This window comes from Bufo bufo, chromosome 4, assembly GCF_905171765.1.
Source record: "Bufo bufo chromosome 4, aBufBuf1.1, whole genome shotgun sequence".
In the NCBI taxonomy this organism is placed as follows: domain Eukaryota; kingdom Metazoa; phylum Chordata; class Amphibia; order Anura; family Bufonidae; genus Bufo; species Bufo bufo.
In genome coordinates, this window is record NC_053392.1 from 370,932,476 (window position 1) to 370,955,456 (window position 22,981).

The 22,981-nt window shown below is 43.9% G+C and overlaps 2 protein-coding genes across 8 annotated transcripts in view; both read right to left on the reverse strand.

The window, feature by feature from the left end:
• Positions 1 to 22,981, reverse strand: part of EPB41L2 (erythrocyte membrane protein band 4.1 like 2) — a 179,759-nt gene that overhangs the window by 31,231 nt on the left and 125,547 nt on the right. For 4 of the 7 annotated variants that reach the window (XM_040429135.1, XM_040429136.1, XM_040429137.1 and 1 more), the window contains 3 exons: positions 22,663 to 22,829; positions 11,605 to 11,667; positions 9,863 to 10,009 (listed from right to left, as the gene is read on the reverse strand). In XM_040429135.1, the coding sequence (XP_040285069.1) occupies positions 9,863 to 10,009; positions 11,605 to 11,667; positions 22,663 to 22,829 (377 nt within the window). The remainder of the gene's footprint in view (positions 1 to 9,862; positions 10,010 to 11,604; positions 11,668 to 22,662; positions 22,830 to 22,981) is intronic. The other 3 variants (XM_040429139.1, XM_040429138.1, XM_040429140.1) reach the window with 2 other exon arrangements.
• Positions 19,388 to 20,954, reverse strand: LOC120998495 (band 4.1-like protein 3). Its single transcript, XM_040429147.1, has one exon. It carries the CDS (start codon positions 20,154 to 20,156, stop codon positions 19,560 to 19,562), a length of 597 nt encoding a protein of 198 aa, XP_040285081.1. The 5' UTR covers positions 20,157 to 20,954; the 3' UTR covers positions 19,388 to 19,559.

Consider the following 22,981-nt stretch of genomic DNA (forward strand, 5'->3'; position numbering starts at 1 on the left):
GTGCAAATTACCGTTTTTTTTTTTTTTTTTATGCTCAGCATTTACACAACATAAGGCCCTACCATTTATGGAATATTCTGAGACTTTAATATTGATGGCTTATCCTTAGGCTGCATGCACACAACCATATGTGTTTTGTGGTCCGCAAACCGAAGATCTACAAAATATGGGGATGTGTGCATTTACTAGAACTTCTTATTCTTGTCTGCAAAACGGACAAGAATAGGACATGTTGAAAAATGTGCGGAACGGCCACATACCGTAGATGCAGAACCATAGAAATGAAATGAGTCCACGCGCAATCGATAAAAAATGTGGATTGGATGCGGACCAAAAATGCAGTCATGTGCATGAGGCCTTAGTATAGACCATCAACATTTGATCAGCAGAAGTGCGATCTCCAGAACTCATTACTACTTGGCATGAAAGGGCCACGGCACATTCCAGATAAAATAACTGAAAACCCATACGATAAGTGTGACTGGTAAAGCACCTCATTTCCATTCACTTGTATGGGGCTGACCTGCAGCCACTATGCAGATGAACCGCCAGGCCTAAGTAAACAATTGAAGGGGACCGTTATTCTGCTGAAAGTCTCAAAAAAGAACTTTATTGGGAAAGCACATTCATGCATAACTTGTACAATTCATACAGCCTCTGGGGAATTCACTGAATTATTGGTGCTACCATTCACCACTGGAGACTTCTACTACATACAGTAAAAAGTAATGGTCTTAATCAGTACTGTGACATAGATTAGTCTATAATGACTTCAAAATTAGCCAAAAACTCATCTCACTTCAGTTTTGTTCCCTACCAGGCTTCACAAGACAAACAGAAAGATGGAAAGTCTTGCTTGCACTGGATGGGCAAAATAAATCACAACGTGGGATTTTATGGAACTTCACTTTTTAGACATACAAAAAGACTGATATCTTCTCTGTTTAATGGTGACATTATCAGACAGACATTGGCACTTGGGACAGCTATCCAAAAGCATGGCAGAGACTGGAGAGACAGTGTAAACAGCACAGAGTATGAAGAAAAGAGAGAGCACCTCAGACAGCGGCGGAGAGGGAGAAACGCAAAGCGTGCCACTATCATTCAACACATTGCCCTCGGCTGTCCAGTGATTAGAAGTAGACAGGGTAGGAAAGTTCTCTCTACTAAAGAGAATGGATGTGATCTCCTCTTCTAGGCTCTAGACAAGTTAGAAAGTGGAGAGCAAAGAGTTAAAAGAAAATATTAGAAACCAATCAGAAAGTGACGTTACTGTGAAGGCACCACGAAGATCCCGAAATACTGTGCAGCCAAAGAACACCGGCAGCTACTTAGGTGTCAAAGATTAAAGGGGTTGTGCCAAGTTTTGCAGTTATCCCCTATAAGCAGGTCTTTTTTCAACCGAATTAACTATGTAACTAATTCATTGGTGTGGGTCCGATTGCTGGGAACCCCAATGATCCCGAGAATGGAGATCCTGCTCCCCCGATCTGATGGAGCAGCAGGTTGAGCATGAGCCCAAGCCGCTTCATTCATTCTCTATGAGACCATGGGAAATAGCCCCATATTCTTCCAGCATTGTGTTTGTGCTGCGGTGTAGTCTCCGGCAGTCTCACAGAGAATGAATGGAGCGGCAGGGTGCATGCTCGCCCACTAGATCAGACCACCATTGATCAGTTTGTTATCCTCTATCCACAGGATAGGGAATAACTTCAAAACGTGCCACAACCCCTTTCGTATTATTACAGAGGATCTGTCACCATTCATTACATGACTGTTTTCCTAAATACTTGCATTCCCCATAAAATAATTATTACGGAAGGACATTTCGGAGAAAATCTGTTTTGGGCCGTTCCTCTATTATTGCTCGTAACCATTCCCCTTGTCAAAGTGACTGGACGTTCCCAGTTGACAATACCCACTAAATTAATTCATTTCTAGGGGGCATTGCAGTGAATTGAATGGTACAAAATAGAATTCTAAGAAACTGTGATATTGTGGGGAATGCAAGTATTCACTATAATAGACCTGTCAGGAGAGCAGACGGCTTCTTGTCAAGGGTATACAAGCTCAACTGTCCCTGAAGAGAATTGCCGAAAAATAAAAGCATGCATAAGAACTGAAATCAAAACTGTCATTTTTTTAGCATTTAATTGCTTAACCCCTTAAGGACACAGCCTTTTTACACCTTAGGACCAGGCCATTTTTTGAAAATCTGACCAGAGTCCCTTTAAGTGCTGATAACTTTAAAACGGTTTGACTTATCCAGGCCGTTCTGAGATTGTTTTTTCGTCACATATTGTACTTCATGACACTGGTAAAATGGAGTCAAAAAAAAAATTTTTTTTGCACCAAAAAATACCTAATTTAACAAAAATTTGAAAAAAATTAGCAAATTTCAAAGTTTCAGTTTCTCTACTTCTGTAATACATAGTAATACCCCCAAAAATTGTGATGACTTTACATTCCCCATATGTCTACTTCATGTTTGAATTGTTTTGGGAATGATATTTTATTTTTTGGGGATGTTATAAGGCTTAGAAGTTTAGAAGCAAATCTTGAAATTTTTCCGAAATTTACAAAAACTCAATTTCTAGGGACCAGTTCAGGTCTCAAGTCACTTTGCGAGGCTTACATTATAGAAACCACCCAAAAATGACCCCATCTAAGAAACTACACCCCTCAAGGTATTCAAAACTGATTTTGCATACGTTGTTAACCCTTTAGGTGTTGCACAAGAGTTATTGGCAAATAGGGAGGAAATTTGAGAATTTCATTTTTTTGTCTAATTTTTCATTTTAACCCATTTTTTCCACTAACAAACCAAGGGTTAACAGCCAAACAAGACTGTATCTTTATTGCCCTGACTCTGCCATTTACAGAAACACCCAATATGTGGCCGTAAACTACTGTACGGCCACACAGCGGGGCGTAGAGTGAAAGGTGCGCCGTTTGGTTTTTGGAAGGCTGATTTTTATGGACTGGTTTATTTACACCATGTCCCATTTGAAGCCCCCTGATGCACCCCTAGAGGAGAAACTCCCTAAAAGTGACCCCATCTAAGAAACTACACCCCTCAAGGTATTCAAAACTGATTTTACATACGTCGTTAACCCTTTAGGTGTTGCACAAGAGTTATTGGCAAATGGCGATGAAATTTGAGAATTTCATTTTTTTGCCTAATTTTCCATTTTAACCCATTTTTTCCACTAACAAAGCAAGGGTTAACAGCCAAACAAGACTGTATCTTTATTGCCCTGACTCTGCTGTTTACAGAAACACCCCATATGTGGCCGTAAACTACTGTACGGGCACACAGCGGGGCGTAGAGTGAAAGGTGCGCCGTTTGGTTTTTGGAGGGCTGATTTTGCTGGACTGTTTTTTTGGCACCATGTCCCATTTGAAGCCCCCCTGATGCACCCCTAGATTATAAACTCCATAAAAGTGACCCCATCTAAGAAACTACACCCCTCAAGGTATTCAAAACTGATTTTACAAACTTTGTTAACCCTTTAGGTGTTGCACAAGATTTAATGGAAAATAGAGATACAATTTCAAAATTTCACTTTTTTGGCAGATTTTCCATTTTAATATTTTTTTCCCAGTTACAAAGCAAGGGTTAACAGCCAAACAAAACTCATTATTTATGGCCCTAATTCTGTAGTTTACAGAAACACCCCATATGTGGTCGTAAACAGCTGTACGGGCACATGGCAGGGCGCAGAAGGAAAGGAACACCATATGGTTTTTGGAAGGCATATTTTGCTGGACTGGTTTTTTTGACACCATGTCCCATTTGAAGCCCCCCTGATGCACCCCTAGAGTAGAAACTCCAAAAAAGTGACCCCATTTTAGAAACTACGGGATACGGTGGCAGTTTTGTTGGTACTAGTTTAGGGTACATATGATTTTTGGTTGCTCTATATTACACTTTTTGTGCGGCAAGGTAACAAGAAATAGCTTTTTTGGCACCGTTTTTTTTTTTGTTATTTACAACATTCATCTGACAGGTTAGATCATGTGGTAATTTTATAGAGCAGGTTGTCACGGACGCGGAGATACCTAATATGTATACAATTTTTTTTATTTATGTACGTTTTACACAATGATTTCATTTTTAAAACCAAAAAAATGTTTTAGTGTCTCCATAGTCTAAGAGCCATAGTTTTTTCAGTTTTTGGGCGATTATCTTAAGTAGGGTCTCATTTTTTGCGGGATGAGATGACGGTTTGATTGGCATCTATTTTGGGGTGCATATGACTTTTTGATTGCTTGCTATTACACTTTTTGTGACGTAAGATGACAAAAAATGGCTTTTTTTACACCGTTTTTATTTTTATTTTTTTACGGTGGTCATCTGAGGGGTTAGATCATGTGATATTTTTATAGAGCCGGGCGATACGGACGCGGCGATACCTAATATGTATACTTTTTTTTTATTTATGTAAGTTTTACACAATGATTTCATTTTTGAAACAAAAAAAATCATGTTTTAGTGTTTCCATAGTCTAAGAGCCATAGTTTTTTCAGTTTTTGGGCGATTATCTTGGGTAGGGTATGATTTTTGCGGGATGAGATGACGGTTTGATTGTTACAATTTTGGCGTACATGCGACTTTTTTGATCACTTTTATTACCTTTTTTGGGAAGTAAGGTGGGCAAAATTTCAATTTCATCATAGTTTTTTATTTTTTATTTTTATGGTGTTCACCGTTCGGGTAAAGTAACATGACCGTTTTATAGATCAGGTCGTTACGGACGCGGCGATACCAAACATGTGTAGGGAATTTTATTTTTTTCATTTTTTATCAGTGATAAATGTGTTTTTTGATTTTTACTTTTTTTTCACTTTTATTCACTTTTTTTTGACCCAGACCCACTTGGTTCTTGAAGATCCAGTGGGTCTGATGTCTGAATAATACAGTACAGTACAATATATATTGTTCTGTACTGTATTTTACTTACACTGAACAGATCTATGCCATTCAGCACAGATCTGTTCAGCACCATGGACAGCAGGACGCCTGAGAGGCGTCCTGTTGCCATGGGAACCTTCCCCGTCTGCTCAGTACTGCTCAGAACTTCGCAGACGGGGAAGGGTAAGGAGGGGATCTCTCGGGGGGCTCTCTGGGGGCTCTCTCCCTCCCCATCGGGGGGCTGCAAAGGCACAGCAGCCCCCCGATGGGAGAGGGAGGGAGCTCCCTGCGCTGTTAACCTTTTCCATACAGCGGTCCGTACGGACCGCTGTATGGAAAGGGTTAAACGGCTGACATCGCATCGCAGATGTCAGCCGTTTATACCAGGGTGCCAGCAATGTGCTGGCACCCTGGTATCCCCACTAGACACCAACGATTATACAAGGGGAGGCGGGCGGGGGATCGCGATCCCGCCTGCCGCACCGCCCGCCTCCCGCACCGCCCACACCGCCCGCAACCCTCCCCCTGCACCTCCCGCCACCATAAAAATCATTCGGGGGTGCAGGGGGGGGTAAATAAAACTTTTTTTATGGCATATAAAGTTTCTGATCCCTGCGGTCAGGGACTGCGGGGACCAGAAACTTCAGAAATCGCAGCAAACCGCAGGTCTGAATTGACCTGCGGTTTGCCGCGATCGCCGACATGGGGGGGTCACGGGACCCCCCCGCGCATTTAGCCTAGGTGCCTGCTCGATGATTTGAGCAGGCACCGGGTTCCGATCACTGCCAGCCGCACGGCAGTGATCGAAAATACACAGGGCGTACATGTACGCCCTGTGTCCTTAAGTACCAGGGCACAAGGGCGTACCTGTACGCCCTATGTCCTTAAGAGGTTAAGTGACCCATTCATGCCCTTTGCAGCAGCACCATTTATTAAGACCGCGCACATACCCAATTCATTTCACCCCACTCACAACATAAAAGAAACACTAAGGGCTATGTTGTACATGTACTGTATGTAGCAGCTGCCATGAAACAAATGACGCAAGTCAACAACACATTTGGCACAACCATCGGCTGCTTGTTTAGCCCAATGCCTTGAAAGCTTCTTTTTCACATCTGTCATACATGGTGCAGACAAGATAAAATATGCTTCACACCACCTGTGTCAGATACCATATTACTCCACTTTTCTGGAACATTTCATTTGGTAAAATGTTTGGCTTACAATCATCTTAAAATAAAGAAAAACAGATTTATTTAAGATTGAATCTACACGGAAAAACAATCAGTCTGATTATTGACTGGCTGAGGCCATCTCACTTCAGCAAATAGTATTTATAACGTTGAGAAAGGTAATACAAGGCACTTACTAATGTATTGTTATTATCCATATTGCTTCCTTTGCTGTCTGGATTCATTTTTCATCACATTATGCACTGCACATTTCCAGGGGCTACGACCAAGCTTTAATCCATCAGTGGTGGTCGTGCTTGCACACTATATGAAAAAGCACTAGCCTACGTGCGTTCCCATGATCCTGGTCACCAGAGAGGCCAGCCCCTTTTCCTATAGTCTACAAGCACGGCCACCTTTGATGGACTGCAGGATGGTCGCAACCCCTGGAAACAAGCAGTGTATAATGAGATGGAAAAAACGAATCAAGCCAGCAAAGGAGACCATATGGACAATCACAATACATTAGTAAGTGTCTTGTATTAAAGGGGTTGTCTCATTTCGGCAAGTAGCATTTATCAGGTAGAGAAAGATAATACAAGGCACTTACTAATCTATTGTTATTGTCCATATTGCTTCCTTTGCTCGCTTGATTCATTTTTCCATTTCATTATACACTGCTAGTTTCCATGGTTACAACTACCCTTCAAGCCATCAGGGGTGGTCGTGCTTTCACACTGGTGGGAAAAAGTATCAGTATCTCTGGTGGCCGGGACAATGGGAACGCACAAAGTCTAGAGCTTTTTCCTATAGTGTGCAAGCACGACCACCACTGATGGGTTGCAGGGTGGACATAACCATGGAAATGAGCAGTGCATAATGTAATGGAAAAATGAATCCAGCCAGCAAAGGAAGCAATATGGACAACCACAATACATTAGTAAGTGCCTTGTGTTAACTTCCTCTACACGATACATTTGCTGAAGTGAGACAACCCCTTTAGGGCCATACACTCTACGTCTTTTGCAGACATAATTTGGTGCAGATTCTGAGACTGAGAAGTCACTGGCCGGTAGCATAGACATTCCTTTCTTGGCGCTGTTGCCTTCAGAGGCATAGCAGATTCCACACTGCTGCCCGAAGGCTATTTGGCCCAGGATCCACACCAAATTCTGTCTGCAAACACTGCTGTGTGTATGGCACCTTACTAGAAGTTAGGTAGATTCAAACTAACACTGGGATACCTTAAAAAAGACAGTCCTTTGAAACACAGTTATATATATATATATATATTTCACCAACTCATCATTGAACTAAGGCCCCACCATTAGTTCACCTTGAAGCAAATTTCTAAAGTAAATGAAATCTCAAACTTCTTCAGTTGTAACACTAACAAATGTTTGGAGGGGTTTTCAGGATCAGAATATCGATGGCCCATCCTCTGGAACGCCTTTTCATTCTCTACTTTTGTTCGTCTACCGCCTGTCTAGTTGGTAGCTGTCCCAATTTTCTGATCCTGGAAAACCCTTTTAATCATAGCATTAAAAATATCTTTTAAATGACTAGGAAACAAATGAAAGATTATTAAGACATTCAGTTAGACGAAGGTTAGGACCACACAATCCATGCCTTTACAACAAACATATTAGAAGTGACATTAATAACCTATACGACGGATAACTTATCACTGTTTGTGTCTTGGAGAAGCCCTTTAGGATTCTTACACTATGTTAGTTACTGTTCAGCCTTCCTGGCTTCATAACTTTTTGATTTTCCAATCACAGAGATATAGGAGAGCTTATTTTTGTGGGACACGTACTTTCAAATGGCCCCATTTAATATTGAATATGATGTAGTGGGAAGCTGGAAACAAAATTGTAAATGGGGTGGAATTGGGAAAAAATGCAATTCCACCCCAGTTTTATGGGTTTTGTTTTTACAAATTTCCCAATTCGGTAAAACTGACCTGTAAGGCTACTTTCACACTTGCGGCAGAATGATACGGCAAAACGTATGCCAACTGAATGCATTTTAAGACTGATCAGGATACTGATCAGTCTCACAAATGCATTGCAAGAACGGATCAGTCTGTCCGTTTGTCATACGGACAAACGGATCCATTACGATTTTTTTTCACATTTTTACCTGTCTGCGCATGCACAGACCGGAAGGGTGGATCCGGCATTCCGGTATTTTGAATGCCGGATCCGGCACTAATACATTCCTATGGGAAAAAATGCTGGATCCGGCATTCAGGCAAGTTTTCTGTTTTTTCCGCCGGAGATAAAACCGTAGCATGCTGCGGTTTTCTCTTTTGCCTGATCAGTCAAAAAGACTGAACTGAAGACATCCTGAAGCATCCTGAATGGATTACTCTCCATTCAGAATGCATTAGGATAAAACTGATCAGTTATTTTCCGGTATAGAGCCCCTAGGACGGAACTCAATGCCAGAAAATCTAGTGTGAAAGTACCCTTACCTGCAATCTCTGGGTCAGCATGATTACAGTAATGGCACATTTGCATATTTTTTCTTGTGTTTTTAGATTAAAAAATAAAAAATAAAAATCCACATTCTGACACTTGTAGCTTTTCTTTATATTTAGGTCTATGCAGCTCAATTTTCGGGGGAGGTCTGGCAATTAAAATAGCGAATCAGCCATTTCGATTTTTTCCATTATGGCATTCACCATAAGAGATAGATATTTTAATATTTTAATAGTACAGGTGTTTCGGGAAGTGGCAAGGCTAATGATCGTGAAGATTATTTTTTTTATTGTTTATTTTTAATATGGGGAAAGGAAGTTCCCCTAGGGGACTTACCGTACTCATGTATTCTAATTTAACACTGCAGTCTTTGCGAGAGTCAGTGCACAGGCAGAACCTGATAGGGACTCCACTGATGCAGGCCTCGGAGCCTTCGGAAGATCCCACGTTGCCATAGCAACTGAAAAGGTCCCTCAATAAATCACAAGGGAGCCCTTCAGATCCCAAGAGCGCAGCACTCCCTGGATTTGACCGCTCAGATGTCGTAGTCACAAATGACCACAGCATCTGAGGGGTTAAAAGTCTGTGATCAGCTTCTGCCTCCGGGAGACTGCTGTGGCTATGATACCCACTCAGCTCCTGAGCGGGCGTCATCTCTGAAGACCCAACATCTTCCGTACATGTACAGCGGATACTGGGAAGGGTTTAAAGGCAGAGTTCACACCAGATTTCTACAGGTGCCTTTCTGCCATCATATTACGGCTTCAAACGACAGCAAAACCAGATATTCCAGGATTTTATTACTGATAGCCTATCCTCAGGATGGATGTAGCTCGTTACTGCATCGCTGTTTCATTCAGGTGAATGGGCGCATTGCTGCAGTAACCAGCTGTGTCCACTACACCACGGATGGAGCAGTGTATTTCCGGAGCTACTCTGAAAGAGCTGATAGGTGGGAGGGGGCTGGGTGGCGAACCCCTGCTGATCGGATATTGATGGCCTATCCTGATGATAGGGAATCAGTAATGCAATCATGGGTTACCACCGTGGTTTCACTGCAAGTACAGGTCAGGCATAAGGTTTGTATATGCTTCACCTGCACCAAAACTATTAACAGTATTTCGCATTCAGTGGAAGCAGCTCAGCCACACCCTGTACGAGCACTCTGTCTGGTTTAGATCATAGACTTAAGATTTGCAGGAATCAATAACAAATCTAGCAGTAAAGTAGCTTAAAGAAAACCACTACACATCACGATAAATTCACAAGCTAAATCTGTCACATACCCCTTGTGTCTGCAGAGGTAACGGAGTGATACAGCGTTTTTCCCATTCGTTGGGACGTGGCTCAGGTGTAGACTCCATGAAACTGCGCTTGAGCTCACTAATGCTAGCCTGATGTTTCAAAATGTCATCTTGTGATTTATCCAGATCCTATTAATGGGTTATGTAAAACAAAAAGACAAGACAAAGCTCGACAAGAACTCAAATGTGATGAAAAATCAATAAAATTAGTCATTTTTAAAAACAGCTTTAAAGACAAAATGTTTGACCTGTTTGAACGTGCTAAAATGAACAATATGAATACGGATGTAGTAGCGTTAACACTCATGCTTTATGAGATGTGTTATCTAAACCAAGCAAACACCTTCAATTGCTTTTCAATGGCTTTTGTTTCAAGATAACACGATGATTTAAGAAATTTGAGTTAAGATTTTGTGTGTTACCCGTGCTACATCTGTACATATGGCCCAAAACCTTACAAGGATGGCTTACACTGCTCAACATAAGAGTGGATATGCATTAGATGTAGCACTGCTCAGTTTGATGTTTGACCAAATTGGACTACAGGGCCACAAAACTGTAATTGTGCATCCGAATAATAAAGCTGAGACTGGTCACATAGCCAGATTTCAAATTAAAACGAATGTGTCCCTAAACAATCTTAAAAATGATCTATAAACTATACCAGTCGACTCACTTTAGATTCCATTCTGGCTTTAGGGTTACATGCACACGACCGTATGGATTTCACGGCCAAACCGCAGATCCTCGGTCCCTATTCTAGAAATGGATATTCTTGTCCGAACACGTTCTATTATGTGCAGAACGGCCACACAGATGACATCTATGTGCTGTTGGCATTTTTTGCAGTCCCATAGAAATTAATGGGTCCACGTGGAGCAAAAATATGGTTGTATGCATGAGGCCCAACACTAAACAGATGACTAGTTTGGTATCAGAGTGAACGCATCAGGTCAGACATTTCTCTTTACTTAATAAGTTGTTAAATTTTTATTATTATAAACTCTGACTTTCCACGTCGCGTAGATATGCAAAGCATATATTAAGCAATAAAGGGGAGGATGAAACGCATAATTCATCAGATTGCAAGTCAGAGCTTCAAAATGGTCTTCAAGAAGCAGCTTATTAGAAAAGCTGCAAAAAGCAAGAAGAACGGTTAGTTTGGTTAGAAGAACTAAGAAATGTCACTGCATTAAAACAGAACACATAGGGAAATGACGCACACTGTGCTGGAAGTCGACTAATGTGACGACTGTTAATGTGGCTTTTTTTTTTATATATACAAGAAGATTGGCAACAAAACAGTTTAAAAGGTGCTACAGCATAGGAGGATATGATATGGTTTCCCTTTTCGTTTCTACAACATTATGAATCATTCACACGTCAGTGTTCGATCTGTGATTGTGAGCCAAAACCATGTGCGGCTCTAACCACAGAACAGGTGCAGATCTTTCCCTTATACCTTATCCCTGTGGAGGCTCCAATCCTGGTTTTGGCTCACAATCACGGATGGAAATCACTGACCAAACACTGACGTATGAATGAGACTTTACAAGAACAGGTCATCTCTGGGAGATGTCTACACCTGAAGTCACAGCATGCACTCGTCTCCCACCCCACCAGTCATGCATTTCATGCACTGTGCCCTGAGCAGCAGCCTGCATGTGGCAGCCCCACCCTTGCAGCCATGGCAGATCAGATGGACAGGTTGCAGTCATACAAACCTCCAACATTAAATTGCTATGCCTCACATAAATATTTTCTCCTTGTACTCTCAAGGACTTGCTCTGCGAAATTAAAATTAAAAAAACGGAAAAAAAATATGAAGCAAAATAAACAAGCAGAATTTGGTATAAGTAGTTGGACTGACAACTTAAGCTGCAGACAATCGAAGGCTTCTGTAATCCTGTTCTGCAGGTCGTTTTCTGTAAAATGCCAACTAGATTCATAATTCATTTTGTGTAGAAACAGGTCAAGAATTGTAAAGATCAATCCAATTAAAATACCAAAACTAGAAAGGGGGAGTTCGACCGCACTACACGTTTCACCACATACAAGTCTAATATCATGAAATGGTTTGCAGGCAACAAGGTTCAAGAGCAGCATTCAACACCTGTGGTACTCTGTTCTCATCCTCTTCTTTTTCTGGCTGCAGCAAATCATATTACATAACCAAAAATGAGAAAATTATTAGCTTAGACTGACCGAATGTGCAAAACGTTCAACAACAATGGGGTCTCCATGATAATTTTATCATTTGTTCACCTAAATTGTCATATAGACTAATGAAGCCTCTTTGGACTGAAGTCTACTAATTGGCCATTTTAGGCTACTTTCACATCTGCGTTGTGCTGTCCGGTTTTGAGATCTGGCACAGGGTCTCATAACCACAGCACAACACTTCAGCTTTGTCCCCATTCATTGTTAATGAGGACAAAACTGAACAAACTGGAACGGAAGGCACCAGAATGCATTCCTTTCCATTTTTTTGTGTTCCCATGCCGGACACAAAATCTCTGCAAACAGCAATTTTGTGTGCGGCATGGGAAACTGAAGAAGCCGGATCAGGCACCAAAACTATGCAAGTCAATGGTGCAGAATCTGATCTTGTGCCCATTGACTTACAAAAAAAAAAAAAAAAAAACGCAGATATTTGCAACATGACTACAGCAAGTTTGACTTTAAATCTAACCAAGTACTCATCAGAATGGGAGCAGCATAGCAGTAACCAGGCATGGCCACTAAAAACAGTGCAATGAAAACAGTTGATCCGCGGGGATGCCGTTAGTTGTACCCCTTCCGACTTCTGTCACCCCACTAAACATTATTTTTTTTTTGGTTAGTTATAATCCCTATACTGCGATTTTTTCATACATACTGTAATTAATCATTTCGGTTCAGTAGATTATGTTAAAAACGTATTTTTAAAATATGCAAATTACCTTGCTACCAGCAAGTAGGAAGGCTACTTGCTGGTAGCAGCCGCATCCTCCTATCCTAAAGACGCCCCCTTCGCATGTTGATTGACAGGGCCAACGGACGGGATCGTCCTCTGGCTGGTCCTGTCTGCTATCAAGATCTCGCGCCTGCGCCGTAACTGTATTCAGTCGGCGAAGGCGCACTGAGAGGAGGACGCTCACTCGGCCGCTCCATCCTCAATGCGCCGATGACGTCATCAAGTACACCTGGAAGAGATTTATTATTAATAATCGTTGGTGGTATAGTGTTAATAACTGTCATTTTTATAAAATTATTTATTCCCATTTCGTTGGTGGTTTTTGTGGCAGCATGCTTATTACGTACATACTTACTTGATTCAAGCATCCAGCGACGTCAACAGACTCTCCGCCTCCTTCCAGCGATGCCGGCGTCTTCTCTTCCGGGTGTACTTGATGACGTCATCTGCGCAGGCGCATTGAGGATGGAGCGGCCGAGCGAGCGTCCTCCTCTCAGTGCGCCTGCACCGACTGAATACAGTTACGGCGCAGGCGTGAGATCTTGAAAGCAGACAGGACCAGCCAGAGGACGATCCCGTCCGTTGGCCCTGTCAATCAACATGCTAGCAACATGTCAATCAACATGGTAGCAAGGTAATTTGCATATTTTAAAAATACGTTTTTAACATAATCTACTGAACCGAAAGGATTAATTACAGTATGTATGAAAAAAAATTGCAGTATAGGGATTATAACTAACCAAAAAATAATAATAATGTTTAGTGGGGTGACGGAAGCCCTTTAATCTCAGCTTTCTAACATTGGGTCGTTTTTATGTCCAAACTTCTTTGCTGATCAATTGAAATAGTCCAGATTTACTATTGTCTTTGTGTCTGAAGTGTGGTGCAAAAAGTCATATTTAGGAGTTAAGACTTTTTTAACCCTCAGTGCTAGGTAAAAGGACGAGCCCTAATTGAGAACTGGCATATTGTAGTGAGAGAAACGTAGCCAAAATGCACGCGCATTTCTGGGATGAAATCTGAAAGACAGCTAAAATCTGGTTTAAAAGTTTAGAGAGGAAATTTATAGATGTTCCAGATTTACAATACAGCCTGAGCCACTATGACACCAGCCTTGATCCCCTGAGCGCTGCAGTAAGAAGCACATTATTAAGAGGCAGATGTCTCCTAAATGCGTCTGATTGAAAACGGTCATACTATGTAGGGACATAAACCGTTAAAGGGGTTCTCCCACAAAAATATTCAGCAGTTATAAAACCAGCACCTGGATCTGTATACTTTGTAATTGCATGTAATTAAAAATTTAGCATAGCCACTGAGTTAATACAATTTATCTGAATAGCGCCACCTGCTGTTTTTTTTTTTTCCCTTACTTCTTTTTCCGGCTCACTAAGATAGTCGCACATGCTCAGTTTCAGCCTTCACCTGCCTACCCAAGATGTGACTCCCGCTGAGCCGCAGCAGAGAAGACACTCCCGCTGAGCCGCAGCAGAGAAGACACTCCCGCTGAGCCGCAGCAGAGAAGACACTCCCGCTGAGCCGCAGCAGAGAAGACACTCCCGCTGAGCCGCAGCAGAGAAGACACTCCCGCTGAGCCGCAGCAGAGAAGACACTCCCGCTGAGCCGCAGCAGAGAAGACACTCCCGCTGAGCCGCAGCAGAGAAGACACTCCCGCTGAGCCGCAGCAGAGAAGACACTCCCGCTGAGCCGCAGCAGAGAAGACACTCCCGCTGAGCCGCAGCAGAGAAGACACTCCCGCTGAGCCGCAGCAGAGAAGACACTCCCGCTGAGCCGCAGCAGAGAAGACACTCCCGCTGAGCCGCAGCAGAGAAGACACTCCCGCTGAGCCGCAGCAGAGAAGACACTCCCGCTGAGCCGCAGCAGAGAAGACACTCCCGCTGAGCCGCAGCAGAGAAGACACTCCCGCTGAGCCGCAGCAGAGAAGACACTCCCGCTGAGCCGCAGCAGAGAAGACACTCCCGCTGAGCCGCAGCAGAGAAGACACTCCCGCTGAGCCGCAGCAGAGAAGACACTCCCGCTGAGCCGCAGCAGAGAAGACACTCCCGCTGAGCCGCAGCAGAGAAGACACTCCCGCTGAGCCGCAGCAGAGAAGACACTCCCGCTGAGCCGCAGCAGAGAAGACACTCCCGCTGAGCCGCAGCAGAGAAGACACTCCCGCTGAGCCGCAGCAGAGAAGACACTCCCGCTGAGCCGCAGCAGAGAAGACACTCCCGCTGAGCCGCAGCAGAGAAGACACTCCCGCTGAGCCGCAGCAGAGAAGACACTCCCGCTGAGCCGCAGCAGAGAAGACACTCCCGCTGAGCCGCAGCAGAGAAGACACTCCCGCTGAGCCGCAGCAGAGAAGACACTCCCGCTGAGCCGCAGCAGAGAAGACACTCCCGCTGAGCCGCAGCAGAGAAGACACTCCCGCTGAGCCGCAGCAGAGAAGACACTCCCGCTGAGCCGCAGCAGAGAAGACACTCCCGCTGAGCCGCAGCAGAGAAGACACTCCCGCTGAGCCGCAGCAGAGAAGACACTCCCGCTGAGCCGCAGCAGAGAAGACACTCCCGCTGAGCCGCAGCAGAGAAGACACTCCCGCTGAGCCGCAGCAGAGAAGACACTCCCGCTGAGCCGCAGCAGAGAAGACACTCCCGCTGAGCCGCAGCAGAGAAGACACTCCCGCTGAGCCGCAGCAGAGAAGACACTCCCGCTGAGCCGCAGCAGAGAAGACACTCCCGCTGAGCCGCAGCAGAGAAGACACTCCCGCTGAGCCGCAGCAGAGAAGACACTCCCGCTGAGCCGCAGCAGAGAAGACACTCCCGCTGAGCCGCAGCAGAGAAGACACTCCCGCTGAGCCGCAGCAGAGAAGACACTCCCGCTGAGCCGCAGCAGAGAAGACACTCCCGCTGAGCCGCAGCAGAGAAGACACTCCCGCTGAGCCGCAGCAGAGAAGACACTCCCGCTGAGCCGCAGCAGAGAAGACACTCCCGCTGAGCCGCAGCAGAGAAGACACTCCCGCTGAGCCGCAGCAGAGAAGACACTCCCGCTGAGCCGCAGCAGAGAAGACACTCCCGCTGAGCCGCAGCAGAGAAGACACTCCCGCTGAGCCGCAGCAGAGAAGACACTCCCGCTGAGCCGCAGCAGAGAAGACACTCCCGCTGAGCCGCAGCAGAGAAGACACTCCCGCTGAGCCGCAGCAGAGAAGACACTCCCGCTGAGCCGCAGCAGAGAAGACACTCCCGCTGAGCCGCAGCAGAGAAGACACTCCCGCTGAGCCGCAGCAGAGAAGACACTCCCGCTGAGCCGCAGCAGAGAAGACACTCCCGCTGAGCCGCAGCAGAGAAGACACTCCCGCTGAGCCGCAGCAGAGAAGACACTCCCGCTGAGCCGCAGCAGAGAAGACACTCCCGCTGAGCCGCAGCAGAGAAGACACTCCCGCTGAGCCGCAGCAGAAAAGACATATAGACCATAAAATACCATATGTAACATATGGTTCTAGCTTTGTCATGTACTATATGATGTCTTATTTTTTTTACATTAATCATGGGATAACCCCTCTAAGGGGAACGCTAGCTCCCATTTGTCAATTTATACATACATTTCCAGTAGGAATAACAGAAAGGACACAATGTCAAGTTGTAATACATAATGCTCCAGGATTCTTATTTCCAGGACATTTCAGGAATGTGTTGTGCAGTGTGATATCAGTGACCTATCCTCAGTATACTTCATCACTATCAGATTGTTGGGGGTCAGACTCCCAGCACCCCCGCCGATCAGCTGGTTAACTGTATGCTGTCCAGCTTTTAGTGGCAGTGCAGTGTAACTACGAGCTCCATTTCCACTGCCTACACATATGCTTGCTATTTTCTATTTAAATCTATGCAGTTCTATCAGAGAACCTACGTTCTGACTGCTATAAAATATATTATAATACTAACGAGCACAGACGCTTGGACCGAAAATCGATATCATAAATAGAGGAAATTCACTGTAAGGCTTTACATAGCAGGTGCTGTGTAGTTCAATGGAGGATAACAATATTTCATTATTTCTGGTAAACAAGGATGGTCGTATATGGCTCAATATATAGTATGTATAAAACCATACAGTTCTTTGAGCAAAAGAGATTTATCCTACAAAGAGTTTCCAATATGTCCATTCCTAATCCATGAACTTTCTGGAAAAGGGAAGGTTTAGGACTCTGCTGGGTCAAACACCTGAGAAATAAGGTACGTTGTTCTTGCTCTGCAGGTAGTATTTGTGTCTGACCCAACCATTGTAGATAACTCAATGGCTCTCTGGACAAAAAGGAAGATTAACTTTGACTTTAATTTTGGCTCTGAATCATTATTTGTATGTACATTTGTACTTTGGTCACTGAGGACAGCATAAGGTAGTGAAAGACACACTGATTTCAGCGTCCCTTATGAGCGAATATTGTGTGGTTGCCGAGAACTTGCTATGTAATTATTGCAGTCAGTATCAGAGGTTAACTACCATTGGTGGCACATTGGTTTCCCCCCCCCACCCAGTATTAAACGTATTTAAGTCATTGGTGGCGCAGTATTCCCCCAACCCCCCCCTCAGTATTTAAATCATTGGTGGCGGTGGCCACAGAGTCCCCTCCGCTCTCTTCATTGGTGGTATAGTGGCAGTTGTGATCGAAGCCCCAGCAGCGTAATCCTGGGGCTCGGATCAGTTACCATGGCAGACAGGACGATACTGAAGCCCTGGCTGCCATAGTCGGCTCCCTGCTGCTGTGTGCACTATGCAGAGGGCAGCAGGGAGAGTGTGAAGCCCTATTCACCCTAAGGCCGAGTTCACATAGCGGGCCGCAATGCACGATCGCCGGCCGTAGGTCAGCCGCATCGGATCGCGGACCCATTCACTTTAATGGGTCCACGATCCGGCCGTTCCGCTAAAAGATAGGACTTGTTCTATCTTTTTGCGGAACGGAAGTACGGGACGTAACCCCACGGAGGCACTCCGTAGTGCTTCCGAGGGGTCCCGTCCCGTGCGGCCGTTCCGCGATTCCGGATTTGCGGACCCATTGAAGTGAATGGGTCCGCATCCGTTATGCGGAATTCACACGGAACTGTGGCCGTGTATTGCGGCCCGCAATACGGCCACGGATCACACACGTTCGTGTGAACTTAGCCTAATAGAAATCTATTAGGGTGAATAGGACAAGGGATTAAAAGATCCCAGGTTCTAGGCCCTAAGGGGGAAAATAGTTATTAAATAAAAAGTTTTTTAAAAAGTAAAACAAAAAACACACCAAAATATTAAGTATAAATCACTATCCTTTCCTAATTTTACATATAAAATATCTAAACAATAAATAAACCTATTACATATGGCCACGTCCGAAAAGTCCAAACTATTAAAAGATTAAAAAAATCTCCTATGCGGTGAACGCCATAAACGGGGAAAAAAATAAAAATAAATCAAAAATGCAAGATTTACCATTTTTTTGGGCACCTTGTCCACCCAAAAAAATAGGATAGGACTGCTTGATTATGGGCCGGACGTTCCATAAAATGCGGAATGCACGCAGCTTTTTTGGTGTTTATTTTTTTCGCGTGCTATTGAGTATCGCAATACTTTTTTATGCTATCGAATGTGACCCTTTTCTACCACAGGCTGCAATAATTACATACCAAGTGCTCAGCAACCACTAAATACTAGTTCATGAATGACAGACCGCTGAAATCAGTATCTGTCACTACTTTATGCTGCCCTCAATGAGACTAATATGGGACTTAAATTCAATATTGGGGTGATGGGAACTCTTCTCTGGCAGCCAAGACTTCTATCCCACAATGTATGGTGCTGACCCTGATATACAGTGAAGAGGCCGCAGCGCTCATTAATATTCAGTTCCCTGAAAATTCATTTAATAGCGAATAGGTATTTTTATGTACATTTTCACTGGTCAGATTTTAAACTGATCAACACAGCTTAATACTTTGATGGAATATGTGGTCATACCAAGAGTGTCTGTCACTACTTTATGCTGCCCTCAGTGAGCACACAGAGGGGGTTTGTAAAATAAGACAATTGGTGACCATTGCAGTCTCTTGCACTTTGCATACAGAACAGGTTAATCCATATTTTAAAGGGCATCTGTCAGCAGATTTGTACCTATATAACTGGCTGACCTGTTACATGTGCACTTGGCAGATGAAGGCATCTGTGTTACCTCCATGTTCATATGTGTCTGCATTGCTGAGAAAAATGATGTTTTAATACATACAAATGAGCCTCTAGGAGCAACAGGGGCGTTATCATTACACCTAAAGGCTCTGCTCTCTCTGCGACTGTTGCACCCTCTGCACTTTGATTGACTGGGCCAAGTAGTGAAAAATTCTTCACGCCTGGCCCTGACTTCTCCTAAAGTCAAAGTGCAGAAGATGCAGAGCCTCTAGGTGTAATGACCACGCCCCCGTTGCTCCTAGAATCTCATTTGCATATATTAAAATTTCATTTTCTCAGCAATGTGGACACATATGAGCATGGGACCAATACAGATGCCTTCAGCTGCCAAGTGCACATGTAACAGGTCAGCCAGTGTCATAGGTACAAATCTGCTGACAGATGCCTTGGTGGAAAACAGCTTCCAGTGTGCATAGAGAACACAAAATAAAATACTAAATGCCCTTCCATTTCATGGTTTATATATTTGCCTATGAAATGTGTGAAAAGAGACAGATGTGAAAACTAGGTGCAAGTGGCAGCTAGAATAGTGTTACACACCTCTTCCCCTGCTTTCTCATTCAGGTCAGGGTCATACAAAGAGCCCAATGGATTCGCTTTAGGCTCCAGGTAGCAAAGAGACAGCGCAAGAGGAAGGGAAAGGACCAATGAAAATGGGACAGACCGAGAGGCTGAAAGGAGCAGCACGAAGATGAGGACAAGAGATGGGATGAAGGAAGGCGAGCTAAGACAAACATAGCGCTGTAGACTTGATGGCAGAAAAGACACACACACGTCTGGGAGACTGGGGAAACTAAGGTACCCATCCTCATCCAGCAGGGAAGGGAACTTAAAGGGGAACATTTTGCAAGAGCTGAAGGAAAAAAAGCCACATTCCACTGTCTTGTACTTTAAAGACAGGTGGCCATTGCACACTGCTAGAGGGGAAAAATGGCTGCCTGCATCAGTGGTAGACTCCAGAAATTTTGTAAGCAAGTCATTGTGGATTGGTGCCACTTCCTTGGTAGTACACTCTCTGAAATGTATGCCATCACCACTAGAGGATATTGCATGGGGCTCCTCCGCTGCATCGTCATCTGACATATCTGAAGGGAAGTCCATCTCAGGGATGGATGGTAGGTTTGCTGAAATGGTATGACTGCAGTGAATGGGTGACTGTGATGATGGGGGACTGAGCTACTCCAACAACACCGGCAGAAGCAGGTGAATATGGCGTGTATAAAAATGCAGTATTGTAGAAAATAAAGAGTGAGAATGTGTATGCAATAGGGACAGAGAAAGAAAAAAGATAGAAAAAATGTTAGTAACAAAGAAGTACACAACCGTGCAATCAGAAAACAGTCAGTACAGTGTAAAGGGAAATCTGTATATACATGCCACAGTCTATACTGGTGTGGCAATACAATACAGCACCCCAAAGAACACACTTATCAATGGCCCTTGTGTGCCTGGGCTGGCGACAATAACTTGCATTACTTTTATTATCTTAATATACACTTAGCATGCAAAAGCCAAAAAATAGCATAAAACCAGGATCACAACACATTGATGCAGGCAGGACGAAAGCGAGGGGTGTCAAATTCAGATTTGGAGCAGATGTAGCTGCCATATCAATTTAGCATAGTTACGTTTCATAAAAAAATATGTATTAAGCTGCATATATGTTAAGGAGAGATGCTAAACTAATTGTGACATGATCATGTACGCACGGCAGGATCGGGAAATCTATAGGCATATACAAAATGCTTTGAGGTAAGGCGGGAGCACTGTCACTTGCAGTAGAAATCTCCAACTGAATGTTCTGCGATATTTGTATGAACTCCGTTCAGTTACTGTGTATTTTAAATGAGTTGTAGAAGTTATCGAAAAACTCAAGGAAACCCTAAACGGCCTCAAATAACAAAATAATGGATACAGGTTATACTATATCTCCTTATGGAGAGCGCCTAATTGGCATGAGGAGTCCTATAGGCCAGGCAATGCTCCTCTAAAAATTTAGGAAGAGGGTATGCAAATCACCTCTTAGCAAGCTCTGCCATCACGAGATGTAAGGTAGCTATCCTATAAGGATATGTGTTTTGCGGTCCGCAAACTGCGAATCCGCAAAAAAAACGGATGACATCCGTATGGCATCCTTTTTTTTTTTTTGCGGATCCATTGTAACCATGCCTATCCTTGTCCGCAAAACGGACTAGAATAGGACGTTATATTTTTTTTTGCGGGGGTCCGGAACGGACATACGGATGCGGATAGCACACGGTGTGCTGTCCGCATTTTTTGCGAACCCTTTGGAATGAATGGGTCTGCATCCTATTCGCAAAAAAAATCGGAATGGACACGGAAACAAAATACATTCGTGTGCATGAGGCCCAAGTCAATGTTCGACCTTTTAAAAGGGCCTTGAGACGTGACTTGGTCTGCCCTCATTATTATTCAAGTTATGTCTCAAGGCCTGTTTAAAAGGTCAAACACTGACTTACAGGATAGCTACCTCTTAAAAGAATGGAATCCCATTTTACCTCCTGCTTCTTCTTGTCCTGAGCTCTGGTCCTCCGGCTGCAGCATGGACATCTCTGCTGATGCCAGTGATTATCTATCTGCAACAGTGACCTGTGTGCACAGAATGTCGCCACTGCAGCCAGGAAAACAAAGAGCAGTGGCGAGGACCGGAAAGCAGCACATAAAGAAGCGGGGGAGAAATGGTGGGCATTTTAGGCCATTTACAGGAGTTGACTGAGTTTTTATGCAATTCGGAAAACCCCTTTAAAAAGGGATTGTATGCTTTTGTAATATTGAAGACCTATGCTCAGGATAGGTCATCAATATCAGATCAGCGAGGGCCTGACTGCCGGCACCTCCGCCTATCAGCTGTTTGAAGAGAAGGCAGCACTTGTATGAGTGTTGTGTTCTCTTCTCTGTTTACCCGCTCGCCATCACAACTGCAGCAGTGAGCAGGTGTATTTACAACTTCAATGGGACGGCTCCATAATATTCATTATGGGCACGGCTGAGTTGTAATTACACCTGCTCGCCACTGCAATGTTGATGACGAGCAGGTAAACAGTGAAGAGAACACAGCTCTTGTACGAGCACTGCATTCTCTTCAAACAGCAGGGGTGCCGGAAGTGAGCCTCCACCGATCTTCTATTGATGACCTATCCTGAGGATAGTCCATCAATATAATAAAAGTGGACAATCCCTTTAAAGGGTGGAATGGATTTGGACTAGTTTTTTGCTTGTTTTACAGTGAAACAGTTTAAATGATGACAAAATGAGCAATTGGTCACCAGGTAATTGTCCCACTGAAAGCAGATTCATTTTTTTTAAAAGTTACATTTTTATGTGTGTGCCAGCAATAATGTTAACAACTGTTTTGCAAAAATAGGGGCAATTTATTATAGAAATAGATGCAAAGAAGCAGTTCTTCAAGACAGATATTTTCGGACCATGTACAACTAATACAGCCATAACAAACATATGAAGCATAGGTTAACACACAAGTAACACCGCACCAATGAGTAGAAAGCAAAATAGCGGTAACAAAAATGGCACTTTTCCTCACAGACCAGCGCATTACGTTTACTGCCCTGGTCCTCACTGTCCTTACCTTTGTATCACTGGGTAACCCTGATGGAATACTGGGTACTGATACTCCATCCTGAGCTTCTCGTGTCGCAGCTTCTGGTCCAGACACTACACCATCAACAGCACTGACTCCACCAGAAACAGGGACATGCTTCAGAAGGCTCTGATCTGTGAGGCTTCCAATAGGAGCTGTACATTGGAAATAATAAGTAAAGGTCTAGATTAGGAAGGGTCTCATTTTCCTGCTGTTCAAGTCACGTATGCTAATTACACATGGCCTTAGGTTTCATTTTATAAAGTAGTATAACCAACTACATATTTGCGGTTACTAATCCCCCATT

Coding starts and splice junctions, on each gene's coding strand:
- LOC120998495 (XM_040429147.1), bottom strand. CDS start 20,156: ATGGACTTCCCTTCAGATATGTCAGATGACGATGCAGCGGAGGAGCCC.